Source organism: Bombina bombina, chromosome 1 (genome assembly GCF_027579735.1).
Source record: "Bombina bombina isolate aBomBom1 chromosome 1, aBomBom1.pri, whole genome shotgun sequence".
In the NCBI taxonomy this organism is placed as follows: Eukaryota; Metazoa; Chordata; class Amphibia; order Anura; family Bombinatoridae; genus Bombina; species Bombina bombina.
This window is the reverse complement of record NC_069499.1, coordinates 1114466728-1114488613: the sequence shown is the minus strand read 5'-3', so window position 1 is coordinate 1114488613 and position 21886 is coordinate 1114466728. Positions and strand designations below refer to the sequence as shown.

Sequence of the window (21886 nt, the reverse complement as noted above, 5' to 3'; positions counted from 1 at the left end):
TTTTTCAGAATAAAACCCTTATATAAACATTTTAAACAAGAAGGACCTGTACTGAGCAGCATATCTGGAAATATCCGTACAAGTTCATGTATTTTCTTGCTGAGCAGAACTAAAGAGAGTAGTAGATAAGGATACAAAGCACTGAAAAGAGCTTACTATTATTCAGTGACAATTGAGTGCTCAATGTGTAATTGTAAAAAGTGCAGTTATATTAAAGGGACAGTAAAGTCAAAATTAAACTTTCATGATTCAGATAGAGCATGTCATTTTAAACAACTTTTCAATTTACTTCCATTATGTAATTTGCTTCTTTCTATTTCTATTCTTTGATGAAAAGTCTACCTAGGTATGCTCAGGAGCAACAATGCACTACTGGGAGCTAGCTGCTTATTGGAGGCTGTACATATATGCCTCTTGTCATTGGCTCACCCGATGTATTCAGATAGTTCCCAGTAGTGCAAGAGAATGAAGCAAATTTGATAATAGAAGTAAATTGGAAAGTTGTTTAAAATTGCATGCTCTACCTGACTCATGAAAGAAAATGTCAGGGTTTTTATGTCCCTTTAAAGCAATACCGAGAATAAATAATGATTCTCATATTTCTAGAATACAGTCCGATTATATAGGTTTTTTTAGCACTTCTTCCTAGAAGACGTTTTGCTCTAAACCACTGACAAACCCAGCGACAGTAGAATGATACCTAGTTACACTTCAGCAAGAGACAATATAGAAATATGAAAATATTATGTAGTGATAAGTAATAAGTCTACAGAGAAAAGGCCCTTTGTATTAAACAGCCTATTGACAAGACTGATAACAAAATATTTTACATCTGATTAATAGGACACACCCTGAAAACAAAACAGTTAAAGGGACATTATACACTCATTTTTAATTTGCATAACTGTTTTGTAGATCTATTTATAAAGCCCATACAGTTTTCTTTTTTTAAATGTATAGTTTTGCTTATTTTTAAATAACAATGCTATGATTTTCAGACTCCTAACCAAGCCCCAAAGTTTTATGAGAATACCGACGTATACCTAATGCAGCTTGCTCCTGTTTGTGTAAAGGGTCTTTTCATATGCAAAAGAAGGGGGAGGGTCTTATTATTATTATACCTTTTCAACAGAGCTAAACTGAGAGCTTCTAATTAAGTTTTTAAACAGTTTTATACTGCATTTTGATATCAGTATCTGTGCATCTTATTCTTTATAGTAGTGTCTAATACATGCAGTTATATGACAATGAGTGTATACTGTCCCTTTAAGAGCTCAGAAATAATGTTTTGCCCTCTCTAAAGCAAGCGGGAGACATTAGGCCCATGCTCTCAGAAAAGTTAGGTGTAACATTTTCTTTATTTGGCTTTAGGAAAACTGTTGTTCCTTAGTAGTAAAGAGTCTTTATTTAAAGTAGAGAGTTAATGGGAAAAGAGGAAGAAAGTGCCACCAATCATGCCAAGGCAAAAAATGGCCACTCTGCTAACAAGAATGCAAAAAGGGCAAAGAAAGCCGCCATTCATGTCAACACACAAAGTGGCAAACCGCTGCTCACGTCAAAGGAAAAAAGGGGTAAGCAAACCATGGTTCACTTCAAAGCAAACCGCCAAAAGTGACATAAAGTAGGAAATGAGGTACTATGATTAAAGGGACATTAAAAATAAACCATTGCTTGAATGATGCATTCATAGCAAAGATTAACCCAAGAATAATTTGTACATGCATTTTTAAAATTATATTAGTTGTTTAAATATTGAAAAAATAAGGGTAAACTTAATATTCATAAAGCAGTGGTTTCCACCATATTGTAACTTAGGTGACCTTTTCTGCTGAGGTCATTTAGGAATGGTTATAAATGGCTTACTAGAGAGTGTGCAACCAACGACTGTGTTGAATAGTCTGCACTTCCATGTTTACAGTTAAGGTAAAGTTACCTTCATATGACTTTAATTCATGTTTTTTATCAATTTGCTTGTAAAGAAAGTTATTACCGTTTTTAATCTATTGCTGAAGGTCCCGAAAATCAACCAGGTTTTTTGTTGTTTTTTTCTGCCTTGACCACGTTTTTCTGTGATCCAATTGAAAATCTGGGCATTAGGCAGCCGTCACTTCACGTCATCCAACTCCTTTCTCATATGCACATGCATATTAGTATCGTTTAGAAATTCCAATACAATGTCATTGGCATAATACTGAAGGCTCTGATTCAACGATCTGTGAAAAAAGCAGCTCCTCTCTGTCTCGCATAACATAGTACTGAAAGAATAAAGTTATTCATTGAATACTATGTTACAACAAAGATTGAGGCATGCGCAGTTCAGAACAGGTTCGCCGATTATCGCATGTGCAGAAGAAAGTGAGATCGTCGATTAGCGCATGCTCAGTTAATCTGAGCATCGTGAACGCGCTTTTCAGAGACGTAGAGAGCTGGTGGGACCGCTCTTTACGTCAGAGGGCAGAAAACTAGGAAATAGGGGCTGGGAGGAGTCACTATCGGAACAATAAGTATATGGAGATATATATATATAAATAAATAAACAGGGACCGACAGAGACAGACACAGAGACAGACACACAGACAGACACACAGACTCACAGACAGACAGACAGACAGACTCACAGACAGACAGACAGACAGACTCACAGACAGACAGACAGACAGACTCACAGACAGACAGACAGACAGACAGACAGACAGACAGACAGACAGACAGACACACAGACAGACAGACACACAGACAGACAGACACACAGACAGACAGACACACAGACAGACAGACACACAGACAGACAGACACACAGACAGACAGACACACAGACAGACAGACACACAGACAGACAGACACAGAGACAGACAGACACAGACAGACAGACACAGAGACAGACAGACACACAGACAGACAGACACACAGACAGACAGACACACAGACAGACAGACACACAGACAGACAGACACACAGACAGACAGACACACAGACAGACAGACACAGAGACAGACAGACACAGAGACAGACAGACACAGAGACAGACAGACACAGAGACAGACAGACACAGAGACAGACAGACACAGAGACAGACAGACACAGAGACAGACACAGAGACAGAGACAGAGACAGACACAGAGACAGACACAGAGACAGACACAGAGACAGACACAGACACAGAGACAGACAGACACAGAGACAGACAGACAGAGACAGACACAGAGACAGACAGACACAGAGACAGACAGACACAGAGACAGACAGACACAGAGACAGACAGACACAGAGACAGACAGACACAGAGACAGACAGACACAGAGACAGACAGACACAGAGACAGACAGACACAGAGACAGACAGACACAGAGACAGACAGACACAGAGACAGACAGACACAGAGACAGACAGACACAGAGACAGACAGACACAGAGACAGACAGACACAGAGACAGACAGACACAGAGACAGACAGACACAGAGACAGACAGACACAGAGACAGACAGACACAGAGACAGACAGACACAGAGACAGACAGACACAGAGACAGACAGACACAGAGACAGACAGACACAGAGACAGAGAGACACAGAGACAGACAGACACAGAGACAGACAGACACAGAGACAGAGAGACACAGAGAGACACAGAGACAGAGAGACACAGAGACAGAGAGACACAGAGACAGACAGACACAGAGACAGAGAGACACAGAGACAGACAGAGAGACACAGACAGAGAGACACAGACAGACAGAGAGACACAGAGACGAAGAAAAGGGAAGTACTTTCTGAAGTTGGTGCTTTTATATCAGTGCACCTCCCTCATTCTCTCTACAGCCCAATTAAGGGCTCGATTTATCAATCAAGGGCAGACAGGGGCATACATATTCGCCCCTGTCCATCTCTGCTCTCCTCTGGCGTGCAGCAATCCGCTGCCGGAATTTAACATTGCACCCCACCACCTGCTCGCGCACAATGATGCACAGGAAGGAGCTGTCAATCTCCCCGGTCAGATAAGACCGAGGACATAGAAATTCTCCACCTAAGAGGTGGAGAAGAGGGTAGGGAAGCAGCGGCCTAATGACCGCCGTTTGAAAAATCCTGACTGCAGGTTCTCTTGTAAGAACTGTCTGCACCCCCTCTGCCTGCTCACTGGTGTTGTCAGTTCTAGAGCAAACCCCATAACCGCCACAAGGTAGCAGTTTAGATTCACAACTAAAGGGGAAGTAAACTTGAAAATTGGTATTTAAAAAGATAGATAATCCCTTTATTACCCATTCCCCAGTTTTACATAACCAACACTGCTATATCAATACTTTATACCTCTGTGATAACATTGTATCTAAGCCTCTGCAGACTGCCCCCTTATCTCAGTTATTTTGACAGACTTATATTTTAGCCAATCAGTGCTGATTTATAAAAAAAAAACTCCAAGGAAGTGAGAACAAAGTTATGTATGTGGCACACATGAACTAGCAGTGTCTGTGTCTAACTTTGAAAAACTGTCAAAATGCACTGAGATAAGAGGTGGCCTTCAAAGGTTTAGAAATCAGTGAATGAGGCCAATTAGGTTTAGCTTTCAACAAAGAATACTAAAAGAACAAAGCAAAGTTGATGATAAATGTAAATTGGAAAATTGTTTAAAATTGCATGCTCGATCTGAATCATGAAAGTTTCATTTTGACTTGACTGTCCCTTTAATGTCAGGATGTGGTAGATGACACGCTGACATCAAAACATTAATGTCATGCATTTAATCTGATATGGACATATATTCAAGGTCACTAGTAGTAGACCTTTTCCTCAGTAACAAAGTTTCACTAGTCACAAGAAACATGCTAGTATCCCCTCTCCATACCACAGTTTCTACAAATAGTTGAATTTAGAGGCAAGCAAAACATAGAGAAGCCAGAAACACGCATTTAGGTAGGGTGACCATATTGCCGCTTTAAAAAGGGAGACATATGAAAAAATACAGGTCAGGTTTCTTATACTAAACATTTCTTTAAACAGCCCTGGCATATGTATGTTTCATATGTGTCCCTTTTTAAAGCGGCAATATGGTCATACTTTATATATTGATAGACAAACAGAACGATAAAAAAAAAGTTTGGTGCCAAAGGTAAAATGCTATGGCTTGCGACTCATAGATAGATAGAGATAGATAGAGATAGATAGATAGAGATAGATAGATAGAGATAGATAGATAGAGATAGATAGATAGAGATAGATAGATAGAGATAGATAGATAGAGATAGATAGAGATAGATAGAGATAGATAAAGATAGATAAAGATAGATAAAGATAGATAAAGATAGATAAAGATAGATAAATAGGATATGTCAAGCCATGGGTTATATATAGTCACTCATGAATGAAGTGGTTAGAAGAATGCAGAAATGAGTGTCTTAAACCAAGGAAATACTGCATAACAATTGTGTGTGACAGCAATACATTGGGGCACAAACATTAGCAGGCAAGCAGACACTCACACTGTCCTATTCAGATGAACGGAAACAAGGCACAAAAGGAGACTATTAAACAAGGAGGGGAGTGAACAAGGGGGGGGGGGAGCAGTTTGCAGCAAGATATTTAGCTCTGGGAAAATAAACTTAGGGGTCAAAGCCAGACAGGGTGGGGTCCCTGAAATGAGTTAAGATCTTCCTGCAACAACCAATGGACTTAACTTATTTTATACTTTCCTATTTTATATGCATTGCAACCAATGAACAGTATCACTGCATACTATATAAGATTCCATGGCAATGCTTATGTTTATCCAGGCTGGTACATATCAGTGACACAGTAACCCACAATTTAAAGAAATAGTGTGCATGACCCAGTGGCAAAAATAAAATGTAATATTTATACCAGTGATAAGTTATAGAATCCACTGCTCTGTAGGTTATTAATACTCTGGAGAATCAAAACAAAAACAAAACAATGTATATTTTCTAGGTATCTGAATAATGTTTCTATTTGTAAAAAAGTTCAACAACAGGAAAAGAAGGGGATTTTACTACTGTACTTTAGTAGATAAAAGTTGTGAGAAAAGTGTATGGACTGAATTTCTAACTGACTCACAAAAGGGAATCAAAGAGTTAAAGCAGGGAAATAAACTGTGCAGTAGATGCCAGGAGGGTTAACTTCCGCATACATGGCGGCCTGCAGGAGGAGGGGGCACAGATGGGTGGGGCAGTATACATGCAGGGTACAGTTATAATAAGGAACTCCCACACACACTGACTGAATAGAGATAGATCAACAGGGAAAAGTCACAACTGGATACTATAGAAACACCAAATTAGAAATATAAATTTGGTAGACAGATTGTTAGAATAAGACGACATAAAGAGAGATAGAGAGGACAGAGGAGATATATAGATAGATAGATAGATAGATAGATAGATAGATAGATAGATAGAAACATACATATATACACACACACACACACATAGCAATATAACAAACTTGTTTCATAATCCTTCAAAGATGATTATGAAATAAAAGTTTGAAAAATGATGTTTCTTTAGTATGTGGAAATTTGGTATCAAACTGCATAATATACTGCTCATATTTGTTAGAGAGTATTGTTAAACATGTGCTTTGTTAGAACTGTGTTTATCCCAAGCAAAAGGATTAAATGTAGTTAAAGGGACACTGAACCTAAATTTTTTCATTCACGATTCAGATAGAGCATGCAATTTTAAGCAACTTTCTAATTTACTCCTATTATCATTTTTTCTTCATTCTCTTGCCATCTTTATTTGAAAAGCAAGAATGTAAGTTTAAAAGCCGGCCCATTTTTGGTTCACAACCTGGGTTGTCCTTGCTGATTGGATAGCACCAACAAACAAGTGCTGTCCAGTGTCTGAACCAAAAATTGTCTGGCTCCTTAGCTTAAATGCCTTCTTTTCCAAAAAAAGATAGCAAGAGAACGACGACAAATTGATAATAGGAGTAAATTAGAAAGTTGCTTAAAATTGCATGCTCTTTCAAAAAAATGAGTTTAGTGTCCCTTTAACACACAGATAAACTCACTAGGTTTGTGACTTTGTGTGCCAGCTGTGAGTTGGCCACAGGCAGCAATTTCCGGCTACCTGAATGTACAGCTCCTTATTGGATGATTGGATCACTAGCTGTGCCCTGCTTGGGAGCAGCAATGAACTGTACCTACTAAGTAAGTGCAAATATAACCATGTACAGCGGTTAAACTCATAGTTTGCATCATGTTAACTTAATAATAGAGTGCAAGTTATTATTAAAATGATATAATTTTGAATTATTAAGTATGTAATCAGATGTATTTTGCTTTATTCTGTATATATATATATATATATATATATATATATATATATATATATATATATATATATATATATATATATATCTATGTTGATTCATGGTGCTCTGAGATCACTTCCTGTGCTTTGAAGATGCTCAAGGAGTTAAAGTTTTGTTCAGAGCCACAACAAGCTGCAGCTCCAGGGGAGGACATGACATGTGAACCAATCAGGAGTGGTATACACATGTAGCCACCAATCAAAAGGCACGTCAGCTCAGGAGCAGCAATGCGTTGTGGTCTCAAATGCTTAACATACCATTACATAAAATTCACTCTCCTGCTGGCTTCTAAAAAAAATCTATTACAAGGGGTAACAAATTTCAATATCACATATAAAAAAAAAGCTGTTAAAGATATTTTTTTAAAACTGAGATTAGAATCAACTGAATGTGCTCAGTGATGTGCAGAGAGCATACCTACCAATCAGCTTCTGTGTACTATATGCAGGAATTCAAGTACAAACCATTTTAATCAACTTTCCAATGTACTTCTATTTTCAAATTTGCTTCATTCTCTTGTTATCCTTTGCTGAAGAAACATTGGCAGCTGAACACATTTAGCCAGCCACAAGAGACAAATGTGTGCAGGCACCAATCAACAGCTCGCTCCCACTAGTGTAGGGTATGTGCATATTTTTCAATAAGGGATACTAAGAGAACAAAAGCACATTTTAAAATAAGTGAATTTAAGGGTTTTAAAAATGACATACGCTATCTGAATCGTGCAAGTTTAATTTTAACTTTCCTATCCCTTTAAAGTAAGTTTTTGTTTATGCATTACAATATGTATGTTTTAAAAGCATTTCAAATCTGCCCATAGTTTTTCAGTACTGGGACACGCCCCTTCAAAAGTTTCTTCAACTGAGTTTAAATCATTTCCTTTGCTGTGGCCAATTAGTGGGCAGATAGAAACAACCAATCACTGTACAGCATGCAGGAGTGCTAGATTTCTGCATTCCATAGAATGCACTTCAGCCTCTCTGGAGGAGTGAAAACACTACCATATTCAGAGCTGAAAAGGCATCAAAATAAATAATGAAAGTGCACTGCATTTTATGGGGAATTACACTTAACATACTATTAACTTCCATATCCCTTTCATTGCAGGGGTTAAAAAAAATAAGACATTCTACTCCAATTTTCTTCATTACATATAAAGCAAATATTTTAAAAAGTATAACACATTTATCTAGGGCCTATTATCTGTATACCATGTCTGAATTAAAGGGACACTCAAGTCAAAATTAAACTTTCATGATTCAGATAGAGTAACAACTTTCCAATTGACTTCCATTAAGAAAATGTGCAGTCTTTTTTATATTCACACGTTTTGTGCAAGAATTCACAGAATATACCTATATGCATGTGTGATTGGCTGATGACTGTCACATGATACAGGAGGATTAGAAATAGACATAACTTTGAAATTTGTCAGAAAAAAAAAAAAAAAAAAAAAAATCTACTTATTTTAGGCTCAGACTAAAAATACTATTGCACTGTTTTATCATGCATGTGTTTATTAAGGGACAGTAAAGTCATAATTAAACTTTTATGATTCAGATAGAGCATGCAATTTTACACAACTTTCCAATTTAATTCTGTTACCAAATTTTCTTAGTTCTCTTGGTATCTTTTATTAAAGAGTACAACTAGGTAGGCTCATAAGAGCTAAGGAGTGTGCACGTGTCTTTAATACTCTATGACAGCAGTGTCTGCAACATTGTATAACAAAGCTACAAATAATTTTGCAAAACACTGCAGCCATAGAGAACTAAAGACACGTGCACACTCCTGGGCTCTTAAGAGCCTACCTAGTTTTACTCTTCAATAAAAGATACCAAGAGAACGAAGCAAATTTGATAACAGAAGGGAATTGGAAAGTTGTTTAAAATGTGCTTGCTCTATCCGAATTATGTAAGTTTAATTTTTACTTTACTGTCCCTTTAAGTAACCTTTAAGAAAAGTTAGAACAAGCCAAAGAGCCACAACAACTAATTTATATATTTTTTTTACTTCTATCGCCTTTCTGGAGAATTCTATGTGTCTACAATAAATAGATATAGACAGACAGATATAGACACAGACAGACAGAGACAGACAAAGACAGACAGATATAGACAGACAGGATCATTAAGGGGTCAGTAAAGTCTAAATAATACAAATTGATTGGAAAGATCATGACATTTTAAACAGCCTTCCAATTTACTTCTACAATGCTGTCAGAGACATAGGGTGACCATATTGCTGCTTTAAAAAGGGACACATGAAAAATACATAAGTCAGGGCTATTTTCAGTGTTGTTTATACAAATGTTTTGTATAAGATCCCTGACATATGTATTTTTCATATGTGTACCTTTTTAAAGCTGCAATATGGTCTCCCTACATAGACAGCTATGAACACATGCACACTGCTATAAGCCAACCTAAGTTTAGTTTTCAACAAAGTATACCAAGAGAACAAATCAAATTTAATAACAGAAGAAACTTGGAAAGTTGTTTAAAATTGCATGCTGCATCTGAATCACGATAGCTTAATTTTGACTTTACTGTCCCTTTAAAGTTATTGAGGTTTAAAGTAAAAATAACAGGAAATCCATGCCTGCGTAGAACTGATGCTTAATATCTATTCCTCATTACCTGACAGGATCAACCCCCACATAAGAAGTTGGAAGCACATCAAGATTTATTTTTCAAAAAACAAAGCATTGCAATATATTTGAAAATATTTTAGGTGTCACAAACAAAACTGTCCCTTTAAAAGGAGGCTTTTTACATAAAAAAAATGTATTAATATAAATATACACACATGCATGTGCCATTGATGCATAAAATTAAAGGGACACTGAACCAACATTTTTTTTCTTTCATGATTCAGATAGAGCATGCAATTTTAAACTACTTTCTAATGTACTCCTATTATCAATTTTTCTTCATTCTCTTGCCATCTTTATTTGAAATACAAGAATGTAAGTTAAGATGCCGGACCATTTTTGATTACCAACCCGGGTTGTTCTTGCTGATTGGTGGATACACTGTGTAAGGGAAATACTCCTTTACATGTATGATAGCAACCTACTGTAATCAAAAATCCATCCTCAACACTGATTAACCCTATAATATATGTATATTGGCATGATAGGCATACTTCTATAGTCACTTCAGAACCTCAACATCTACAAATGGTCCATTTTTAATTTTAATATTTTATTAAAAGTGTCACTCTCAACATTGAAGTTGTCATTAACAGTACTGGTGTCTTTAAAACTGGGTTTTAAAAGGGGATTGTGCGGTAGGAACCTATTGTGATCCATTTCTGTATGCACCACTGCTAAACCATCCAAATGCATCTTTTATGTTGTCATGATGGGCAGGTTGGCACCAATTTCATGATTCAGATAGAGCATGCAATTTTAAGCAACTTTCTAATGTACTCCTATTATCAATTTTTCTTAATTCTCTTGCTATCTTTATTTGAAATACTAGAATGTAAGTTAAGATGCCAGCCCATTTTTTATTACCAACCTGGGTTGTTCTTGCTGATTGGTGGATACATTCATCCACCAATCAACAAGTGCTTAGATGCCTTTTTCAAATAAAGATAGCAAGAAAATGAAGAAAAATTGAGAATAGGATTAAATTAGAAAGTTGCATGCTCTATCTGAATCACGGAAGAAAAAAATTTGGGTTCAGTGTCCCTTTAAGTAGCAGGTTGGGGGCCTTGAAATACTTTGCAACATTCTAACATTTTCTGTCATTTATATATGTTATCGAAAGAACAAATTAAAAGCATAATTTAACATAAATTGATTAAAAGATCATTTGAGCAATAAATATTAAAAACATTTAATATTAACTAATGTTAGCTTAATATTTAGTAGTATATATACCATACAGCTAGATATAATTCCATTTCCTGGCTACTCAGTATTCAGACTGGCTCCTAAATATCATAACTGTATCGACCCCTGTATTAGGACAGGGTGGTTAAAGTTGCTTTGCAGGGGACACTTGCTACTTTGATTGTTATGAGGGGGTTTGACAGTCTCTAATTTTGCAATCATGTATACAAATCACATGGCAAGTGTGGGAAATAAAACAGTTTTGTAGTATATAACAAAGCACATAATTTGAACTGCAGAATATGCATGGTGCTAAAGTTTATCTACAGAGAAAGTCTATATGCGGGACAATATCAGTGCAGCCTATAAAGTACAGTAGATTTATTTATTTGTATAGATGTATAACGCTGCAAAGAAGGAGCCATATCAGTGGTGGCTGCAGAGACCTTGTTATGGGGAGACACTACTGGGTTTAGCCATGGGTGTTCCACAGGTGGTAACAGGATGGGTGGAGGTTGAATGGTGTTGTGAAGGCCGGGTATGGGGTGTAGTTGGGCAGTTGTGGGACATGGCATGTCTAAAAGGACAGGGAGTTGGCATTTCTACCTTTTTACCCTCATCAGAATGATTCATATATATTTTTTAATATTTCAATTATTAAACTTTCTAACATTAGCCCTGCAGATTAAACATAATATTGCCCAGTGTTGGTCCTAGAGGGAGAGCAATGGGTGCAAAGAACCCAAGACAAAAAGGATTACTTTAGACCATCAAGCTACTTTAGAAGTAATTTTTACACCATCAGGCTTGTAAAGTCATCAGCTAAGGTAAAAACAAATCTGGGTGATGATTTCAGAATGATTAGCAGATTACTTCACAAGCATGAACAGCCAGTGAATGACTAGACTAGTAACCTCATTTAAATATTTTGGCCTGCGGGCATACTTCTGGGTGACTTCTGATGGCTAGTGTGGAGTCATCGATAACTTCAGAATGACTCCAGGAAGATCATCCTTTGTGACTAGGGAAACCCCAATCTTTATTTTGCACCCCTTGCTCCCCATCTAGAACCACCATTGAGCAATATTAAATTTAATTTACAGGGCTAATGTTAGAAAGTCTATTAATTGAAACATTAGATGTATGAGAAAATTGATAAATCATGAATGCTTCAGTATTTATGTCTCTTGCATTTAAAAAAAAAATTCCCCAATTATGTTCCTGTCATGAAAGATATTCCTTTTCCTCGGGCTTAAAAAGGATGTAGGAGTTGTCTTTATCAGCCAGAAGGCATTACCAGGAAGTATACTCTGATAACTTCAGCGCCTACATATGAATGAAATGTTGACATAAAATTAAAAACTAAACTTTCATGATTCGTCCAGAGCATGCAATTTTAATAGATTTGCCAATTTACTTTGATTATCAAATCTACTTTGTTCTCTTTGTATCGTTTGTTGAAAAGCATACATGCGTAGGCTCAGGAGTGGCAATGCACTACTAGGAGCTAGGTGAAGATTAGTGGCTACACACATGCTATGAGTGTTTTATTTTGTATATTCATGACAATGTACCTTTAATACTACAATCTTGTATATAGACTTTAATTAGCCCACTGGATCCACAGAGAGATCTAGATTAATGAGGTACATTATTGGGTTGCAAATTATGAAGACATAGAGGAAGCGTATGAAGTGAGGAAGTAGGAGGCCAAATAAGCTACAGAGGGCCACTGGACCTTACAATGTTCAAGCCTGCTATAGGCATTTAAGTGCAATATATGCTGGTGTGTTAGGTTTATTAGAAATATGTTAGAAATATATTGAAATACACTTTCAATAGGTGTACCAGTAAGTGCATAATATGTATTAGATCGATATATGTGGAGGTGCAGTATTTGCGTTTGAGGGTTTCATGTATAAAAAATGTGTTGAAAATACATGGATGTAATTTTAGCAAAAGCGGTGTAGGTGGGCTGGGTACAATATATGGCAGATGGGTATAAGTAAGTGGTGGTTCAGACCAGAGTGGAATATATATATATATATATATATATATATATATATATATATATATATAACACATCCATTCATGTAGGACATACAGGTGAACGTGCTCCGTATGTAGAGGACTAAAAGGACATGCCTATTAACCTTTACACCACCAGCACGTCAAACATTATAATTACATTATATTATCAAGGGGGACATATATTAATTACCTTGTCCAAGCAGTTGACTTTCTCAGTAGGATACACGATCTTCCCGCACCGGGCACAGTTCGGGTTCATCTTGCTGTCTAGATCGCAGTATGTATCTCAATACACCGCTCGTCTACCCTACTGTATAACAGACAGCCTACCGCTGCCTCTCCACCCTTTTGTCTCTTTCGGTCTGTCAGTGTATAACCCTGGAAACTGTTTTCCTCTTGCTCTGCTGTCCTCTTCCTCCCTCAGCTCTCACTTCCCTTGCCTGATCTTTATGTTCCGAGGAAGTATGCCCTCAATCCCTACACAAAGCTTTCCTCCCGTTCAACCCCTGTTGTGATCTAATCAAGTCTACCCTTCACTGCTTCTTTCCACCCCTCTATAGCGCGGTCTCTCCCACAATCTCCGCCTGTCTCTTGCAGTCTCTTTGCCGCGCTGTCGATGACAAATACGAGAGGGGCGGGGGTCTCGGGGGCGCGCAATGCGCTTGCACAATGAGCACTGGGCGGAGTAGGTGAAGAAGTTGATAACGCAGGGGGCGCGCACTATCAAAACTATTATACAAAATAATTTAATTTGTGTTCGTGTAAATGCATAACGTGCACGTACTCATATATTTGTACATTTGTACATTAAGTAGTTTGGTAGAATGTAACAGTTGTGGAGAGTAGTTTACATATAGATATAATATGTGAGAAATGATCACATGGGGGTATAGCTCAGTGGTAGAGCATTCGACTGCAGATCGAGAGGTCCCTGGTTCAAATCCGGGTGCCCCCTTCAGAAACGTTTTGTTTTTTTTTCTCCATATTTGTAGAAACAGCATTTTTGTTTTTATTTTGCTTTTTACCATTAAAGAAAAATGTTATCAATACAAGTTTTGTTATTGTGTTTCAAATGCCTTCTAATCCATTGATGCCAAGAGATATGTTTCATTTTTTGTTTTAGATTTTTTTTGTCACAAATTGCACAAATTTGTTAGTGGAATTTACTCTATGTACTTTTTTTTTTTTTTTTTTTTGCCATTGCAATCAAAGACTGCAAATTTTGTATCACATTTATAGTTATACTAGGCAGGAAACACATTGGGAGATATGTGTATGCATAGTATACACATGCACAAGAAAGCCCCCAAACAGTTTGCTGACGACAAGCAGACTAAGGACATGGATTACTGGAACCATGTCCTGTGGTCCGATGAGACCAAGATAAACTTATTTGGTTCAGATGGTGTCAAGCGTGTGTGGCGGCAACCAGGTGAGGAGTAAAAAGACAAGTGTGTCTTGCCTACAATCAAGCATGGTGGTGGGAGTGTCATGGTCTGGGCCTGCATGAGTGCTGCCGGCACTGGGTAGCTACAGTTCATTGAGGGAACCATGAATGCCAACATGTACTGTAACATACTGAAGCAGAGCATGATCCCCTCCCTTCTGAGACTGGGCTGCAGGGCAGTATTCCAACATGATAACGACCCCAAACACACCTCCAAGATGACCACTGCCTTGTTAAAGAAGCTGACGGTAAAGGTGATGGACTGGCCAAGCATGTCTGCAGACCTAAACCCTATTGAGCATCTGTGGGGCATCCTCAAATGGATGGTGGGGGAGCACAAATTTTCTAACATCCAACAACTCTATGATGTCGTCATGGAGGAGTGGAAGAGGACTCCAGTGGCAACCTGTGAAGCTCTGTGAACTCCATGCCCAAGAGGGTTAAGGCAGTGCTGGAAAATAATGGTGGCCCTACAAATTATTGACACTTTGGGCTCAATTTGGACAGTTCCACTTAGGGGTGTACTCACTTTTGTTGCCAACAGTTTAGACATTAATGGCTGTGTGTTGAGTTATTTTGAGGGGACATCAAATTTACATTGTTATACAGACTGTACACTCACTACTTTACATTGTAGCAAAGTGCCATTTCTTCAGTGTTGTCACATGAAAAGATATAATTAAATATTTACAAAAATGTGAGGGGTGTACTCACTCTTGTGGGATACAGTATATATAGCAGGACATGAGTCAGTAAACCAATAGAACACACCATGTCTTCTCTCATACTGCAGCCTCTTACCTTGGGGGATGTCACATCTATGCTGAGAAAATCACTGAGTAGGCCAAACCAGTGCAACTTGCTGCCTCAAAACATCGTTGTTTCCTCCTCTGAAGAAGCAACCAATCGTGTGTCCCCCACACACACACCAATCGACATGTAACCACCTAGTATTAGGCTGGCGTTTTTGACAAATAATCGTTTTTTGTTTGAAGTTTTATGAACTGGTTTTAATACTTTGTTACAATTGTTTCCCTGTATACATTGTATTGAGGAACATTTTGAGAGCTACGTCTCCAAATAAAGCACTTTTTTAACTTTATTCAAAGCAGTAGGAGTTTCTAGTGGTGGGGTTTACTTATTCACTCCTGGAGAACTATGAGAGTAAAGATCTGTGATAACGGAACCATACGAGCCAAGATTTCTACAACAGACAGAGGGAATAATGTATAAAAAAACAACTGATAACCATGCTTTTCATATACCTCATAATCAATGAGGTTGTTTCACGTGAGTGCGCATTTCTCTGGATTGCTGTTTATATTCTGGCTGTGATATACTTCACAAGGAGCACTTTCCTTGTGCGCTTGTCCTATTTCTTCTTTTTTCAGCAGGTGTGTGAGCACCAAAAGTACTCCTCTTTTGGCACTGAGCAGCAGAGAAACACAAGCGCCTTCCATCATGTTGTTTGATATTTTATAAAGAAAAGGATTGCTTGTGCAATGATATACGCTGTCGGCATTTAGCAATTTCGGGCATCACAGAAAATTCAGGGCAGATGGTCACCTTAACAGTGGGACAGAAAGACAGATCATGTATGATTAAAGTCATCCCAGTTAGCATACATGGCCTCAAAAATGTATTTTTTTGAGGAATGGGTAATAAAGGGATTATCTATCATTTTAAACAATCACAATTTTAGGGTAGACTGTCCCTTTAAATTAGCATGAACAGAAACTCTAGTCACAGGAAATAAAATTAAATCCTTTATTTCTTCATAAGGGTCAAAGTGAAACAAGACCGAGACCATGTTTCAAGCTCAAAAGCAAGGGCTTTTGAGACAGAAGCATTGTTTGAGTCTTGATTCACTTTGAACCTTATGAAGAAATAAAGGGTTGAGTTGTATTTCCTGTAGATGGATTTTCGTTTTTTGCTGATTTATGAGGGATTGGCCCACCCTGTCCATGCCTGCAGGTGTGGGGGTTATACCTATATCAATCTATAAGTGGATCTGATGTATTTATACTTATAAGAGCATGGAGGGATTTTAAAGGAATAGGAAAGTCAAAATTAAACTTGCAGGATTCAGATAGAGCATGTCATTTTAAGATACTTTTAAATTCACTTCTATTTTCAAATGTGTTTTGTTCTCTTGTTATCCCTTGTTGAAAAAGAATATGCACATATCCTACACTAGTGGGAGCTAGTTGCTAATGCCTGCACACATTTGTCTCTTGCGATTGAGTAACAGTAACTAATTGTGTTCAGCTAGCTGCCAGTAGTGCAATTCTGTTCCTTCGGGAAAGGATAACAAGAGAATTATGCAAATTTGATAATAGAAGTAAATTGGAAAGTTTTTTTTAAAATGGTGTGTTCTAGCCAAATCATGAAAAAAAATGTGTGGGTTTTCTGTCCCTTTAACACTAAGAACAATCTCTTAAATTGTACTGTAAGAGGCACCAAACTGAAGAGACTACATAGGTTGACATGAGATGTTTCCCTAGGAACTTGCTTCAAAATGGACATTGGAATTTATGCCACCACATTTGTCTGTGGCTGTCATAGCAACATCATGACTAGACTCATTCTCAGATTGCCCATCTGAATCAGAGAATGACACATTTTTGTTCAATTTCCTAACTCTACTTCTGCTTCTTGGGTCAATAGATCTACTCCTTGGTTTATAATTCCACCTACATACCAAACTTAAATTATAATATTTTTGATCCTTCACATACTTTTCATGTTTTATCTAAATTACATATTTTTTTCAGATTAATTAAATACTGTTTATTTTAATATTTAGTCATATTCAGAATATTTAGATTCATGCTGACAGAGATCCAGTTCTTTCTGTAAGGCAGCTATGCGCTCTCACACTATACATAGCTGTCTGTCTGTATATGGTATTATGAGTGACATTAATTTGAAGGAGCAGTCTGATTATAGAAAAAATGAATTTCAGAATAAATTTGGATTTTGGAATTCATACTATAGGAATGGGGATATAGCTCAGTGGTAGAGCATTCGACTGCAGATCGAGAGGTCCCTGGTTCAAATCCGGGTGTCCCCTTCCAAATTTTTGTAAGTCTTTAATTTAGAAAGAAGCAATATCAGTCCTTATGAAAATATGGGTTCATATTAAAAGAATTTAAAGTCACTAAATTAAAAACCACCTTACACGTTACAATATAATAAAGGTACCACATGTAAACTCGCTAAATTAAAAACCTTTCATCCTTATCATTTTATAATATTGCAATGATGCAATATTGTTTATGCAATATATACCTTTTTGGATGTATTTTTTTCAATAAACTTTACAAGCCTGGATTTTTCAGATTATTTTTTTACATGGCATGTGCACCTAGTCCAGTTTCAAAGTATAGTACATTACCATGATGTGTATGTAGAAATGGTAGTATTGATAATTGTCAACACATAAATGGAATATATTAATAATGTTTTTAGAAAAAAGAGGAAAACAGAAGCTTTAGCCGCAAGAGAAAGGGGATATAGCTCAGTGGTAGAGCATTCGACTGCAGATCGAGAGGTCCCTGGTTCAAATCCGGGTGTCCCCTTCCAAGTTTTTGTCAGTCTTCAATGAACATTTGTATTTCCATTCTTATAAAACTATGCCTCATCATAATTGTGTAAAGTATCTAAAATAACAAAATTAGAACCCTTAGAATTGATTTAAGGGCTTTTGTTATACACGAGTTACTGTTCGGTTATACTACACTTCAGATCTGTAGTTAAGAAGTTAACACGCAAACCTGGGGCATTTTGCTTTGTATTCTCTGGTTTAATTGTGCCAATAAAGTAAAGCTTGAAGATCGTAACTATCTTCCTGTGAATATTTCAGCTCAACGTCCTTCCATTATCAAAAGTCATAGTTGATTGTCAACGTATAATACCTATTAGTTTACTTAGCTGATCGGTGTTTTTTATTTCCTGTTTTGCTAAGGAGTGTTTTGCACGTTAACAAAGACGTTACTTATTATATTCATGTAATTAATGGCGTGGAAATCTGTTTAACTTTCCTTTTTTAAAATAGTGCTATTAATTTTTAATAATCATGTTTGTAAGTTTTATGTTCATATGAATGTTTGATTAGAAAATATAAAGCCAAGTATTTAGAATTGTTGGTGATCATATACACATTGCTTCTCTAAAACTATGGAGTGAGCTTATGCGGGAGGGGGTATAGCTCAGTGGTAGAGCATTCGACTGCAGATCGAGAGGTCCCTGGTTCAAATCCGGGTGCCCCCTTCACATCTTTTTTTAAAATAGATATTATTATTATTATTATTATTATTATTATTATTATTATTATTAATAATAATAATTGTATTACTTTACACTGTTTCTTGATATTACTTAGACATTGAGTGCTGTAGTACAAAAAAAAGGGTAGGTGAGCACACTTTTAATTTGGAAGCATTTCTGCAATTGAGCATTTGATTTGTAAAAGAAAGGTTTCTGCTTAAAACCCATCTTTGATATAAAACTGCACATAATTAGTTTACCAGGAAAAATACATTAAATGGACAAATATATGCATTAGGAGAAAATGTTATACTGGATTGCTACATAAAAATAAAGAGGTTCTGTGTAAGGGAATAACAATTTATTTCTCTATAGTTGAACATTAACTGATGCATAGTGTAAAGCCAGTATAATTTGCTTTTATTGTCCCTCAACATTACTTGAAATTATAAAATGACAAGGACACTAAGAGGGGGTGATAACTGAGTATAGTAAACAGTGGTAGAAGTAGCATCAGGTGTTTCATACCTTGTGTGTTCTTTGGATACCAGTTAAATGTCTCAAAAATGCAAACATTTTTTAGTGCAATAAAAGGCTTTAAATCACATTTAGATTGTGTACTTAAAGGGGCATTGTAGTGCAAACATGACATTTTCTAATTACTTAAAGCATTTAATTGTAGCACTACTGACACTGCACGTCTAAGCATTTTAAGGAACATTAAACACACATTTTTTTTCTTTCATGATTCGGATAGAGAATACAATCTTAAACAACTTTATAATTTACTTCTATTATCTAATTTGCTTCATTCTCTTGATATTCTTTCCTGAAAAGCATATCTAGATAGGCTCAGTAGCTTCTGATTGGTGGCTGCACATAGATGCCTCATGTGATTGGCTCACCCATGTGCATTGCTATTTCTTTAACTAAGGATATCTAAAGAATGAAACAAATTAGATAATAGAAGTAAATTGGAATGTTGTTTAAAATTGTATTCTCTGTCTGAATAATGAAAGAAAAATTTTGGGTTTAATGTCCCTTTAACTCTCACAAAGGAGTCACAGGGTACTGCTGGTCTTAAGGAGACATGACTGGTGATTGGTGGAGTCACACAACTGCCAATACTGACTGACCCACCAGCTGTGTCTGCTCGGTGGACAAGTTAACAGTGTTAAAATTACATGCTTTAACTAGAGCAAGTATTTTTCGCAAAACAATGTCCATTTAACGTGAATGTCAATTTAGATGAATCAGTGCCTGGTTTTAAATAATCCTATTAAAAACAAGGGCACTTTAATTCATCAAAATTTACATTTCACTCATTTTCTTAAAATATTTACCTTTTAATCTTCACAGCCGCTCCAGCGATTCCCCCGGTCGTCGGAAGCCTCATAATACGTCAGAAATGACGGATCGGTCATCCTCCAATCACGGCTTCCCCCCCTGTTGGAATCATGGCCTGAAGCAACGCCGTGATTGGAGGAAGCCGGATTCGTCATTTTGGACCCGCGAAGAGGGCTTGCGATGGGCGGAGGAAGCGCTGCAGTGGCTGTCAGGATTAAAAGGTAAGGATTTGAAGAAAACGAGTGAAATGTAAATTTGATGAATTAAAGTGCCCTTGTTTTTAAAAGGATTATTAAAAACCAGGCACCGATTCATCTAAATTCACATTCACTTTAAGATATGGAAATGGAACATCAAAATATTGTTTTTGCATTTTTGCTTCCACTATTAAATTTACATATTGAACCTTGGATTTTTTTCTTAATTTTCATACTTTGATGAGATTTTGTGAAGAACTACAGGTTTAACACATAAGCCAAGTCCTGCTTAGGATCCTTAGGTGATGCACAGCCAGTGAACCAATGAGGAGCGGTAGTCACATGAACCAGCAATCACTACCTATGCTTTGCTAGAGAGTTGCAAGCAGTGGGACGTTTCAGGGGTAGAACACATAGCAAGTGTCAGTAATGCAAACATGACATGCTCAATCACTCACTTCTAGTAACCATGAAAATCTTTTTAATTTAAAAAAAAATCCACGCATAAATATTTTTAGCATGTTTAAATAGTGTTCTTTCATATGTATGCTAGAAATATTTACAGTTTTCTCTCACTCTAAGTTTAATGTTGTTTCCATTGAAAAACATTTACTCAGATTTAGATGTCATTACTCTTTTTTTTTTTTTGATGATCCTATTAGAAGTTTCACATTCAAATTCTGCATACATATGAATTGTAACTGTTAATTATAGCAGCACAGAACAATCTAATTCCCTATTTATACCTTTTGACATCATGGCATCCAATGTATGAATCCAAAATTACTCTTTCTGCTTAATTGCTGCCCTAGCAGCCACGACTCATATCTGCTTAACATTATTTTAAATTTTAAAAAAAACCTTTTAAATCATTTTGCTAGTGTAATCTAATTTTATTTTCTATCAGGGCTGTGTGTTTCTGGCTTACACAGCATACTGTGGTTAATTGCTGCCCTAGCAGCCACGACTCATATCAGCTTAACATTATGTTAAATTTTAAAAAAAAACTTGTAAATCATTTTGCTAGTGTAATCTAATTTAATTTTCTATCAGGCCTGTGTGTTTCTCGCTTACACAGCATACTGTGGTTAATTGCTGTCCTAGCAGCAGCCAGCCACCACTCATATCTGCTTAACATTATTTTAAATTTAAAAAAAAAAACTTTGAAATCATTTTGCTAGTGTAATCTAATTTCATTTTCTATCAGGCCTGTGTGTTTCTGGCTTACACAGCATACTGTGGTTAATTGCTGCCCTAGCAGCCACGACTCATATCTGCTTAACATTATTTTAAATAAAAAAAAAAAAATTAAAATCATTTTGCTAGTGTAATCTAATTCATTTTCCATCAGGCCTGTGTGTTTCTGGCCCACATCATATAGTGTGATTAATAGCTCTTTTTTCCACCACTTATATCTGGTGTAACATT

The 21886-nt window shown here is 36.7% G+C and overlaps 1 protein-coding gene and 4 non-coding genes across 5 annotated transcripts in view; 4 read left to right on the top strand and 1 right to left on the bottom strand.

Moving 5' to 3' along the window:
• LASP1 (LIM and SH3 protein 1) overlaps positions 1-13839 on the bottom strand; it is a 198443-nt gene extending 184604 nt beyond the window's left edge. The window contains exon 1 of the mRNA XM_053697852.1: positions 13389-13839. Within this exon, the coding sequence (XP_053553827.1) occupies positions 13389-13457 (69 nt within the window). The 5' untranslated portion in view covers positions 13458-13839. The remainder of the gene's footprint in view (positions 1-13388) is intronic.
• A 242-nt stretch (positions 13840-14081) lies between these two features.
• Positions 14082-14153, top strand: TRNAC-GCA (transfer RNA cysteine (anticodon GCA)). Its single transcript has one exon. It is a non-coding gene; the product is annotated as a tRNA-Cys (tRNA).
• A 3493-nt stretch (positions 14154-17646) lies between these two features.
• On the top strand, positions 17647-17718 carry TRNAC-GCA (transfer RNA cysteine (anticodon GCA)). The gene has a single exon. It is a non-coding gene; the product is annotated as a tRNA-Cys (tRNA).
• Positions 17719-18154: 436 nt separating this feature from the next.
• TRNAC-GCA (transfer RNA cysteine (anticodon GCA)) lies at positions 18155-18226 on the top strand. Its single transcript has one exon. It is a non-coding gene; the product is annotated as a tRNA-Cys (tRNA).
• A 619-nt stretch (positions 18227-18845) lies between these two features.
• Positions 18846-18917, top strand: TRNAC-GCA (transfer RNA cysteine (anticodon GCA)). The gene has a single exon. It is a non-coding gene; the product is annotated as a tRNA-Cys (tRNA).
• Positions 18918-21886: the final 2969 nt, after the last annotated feature.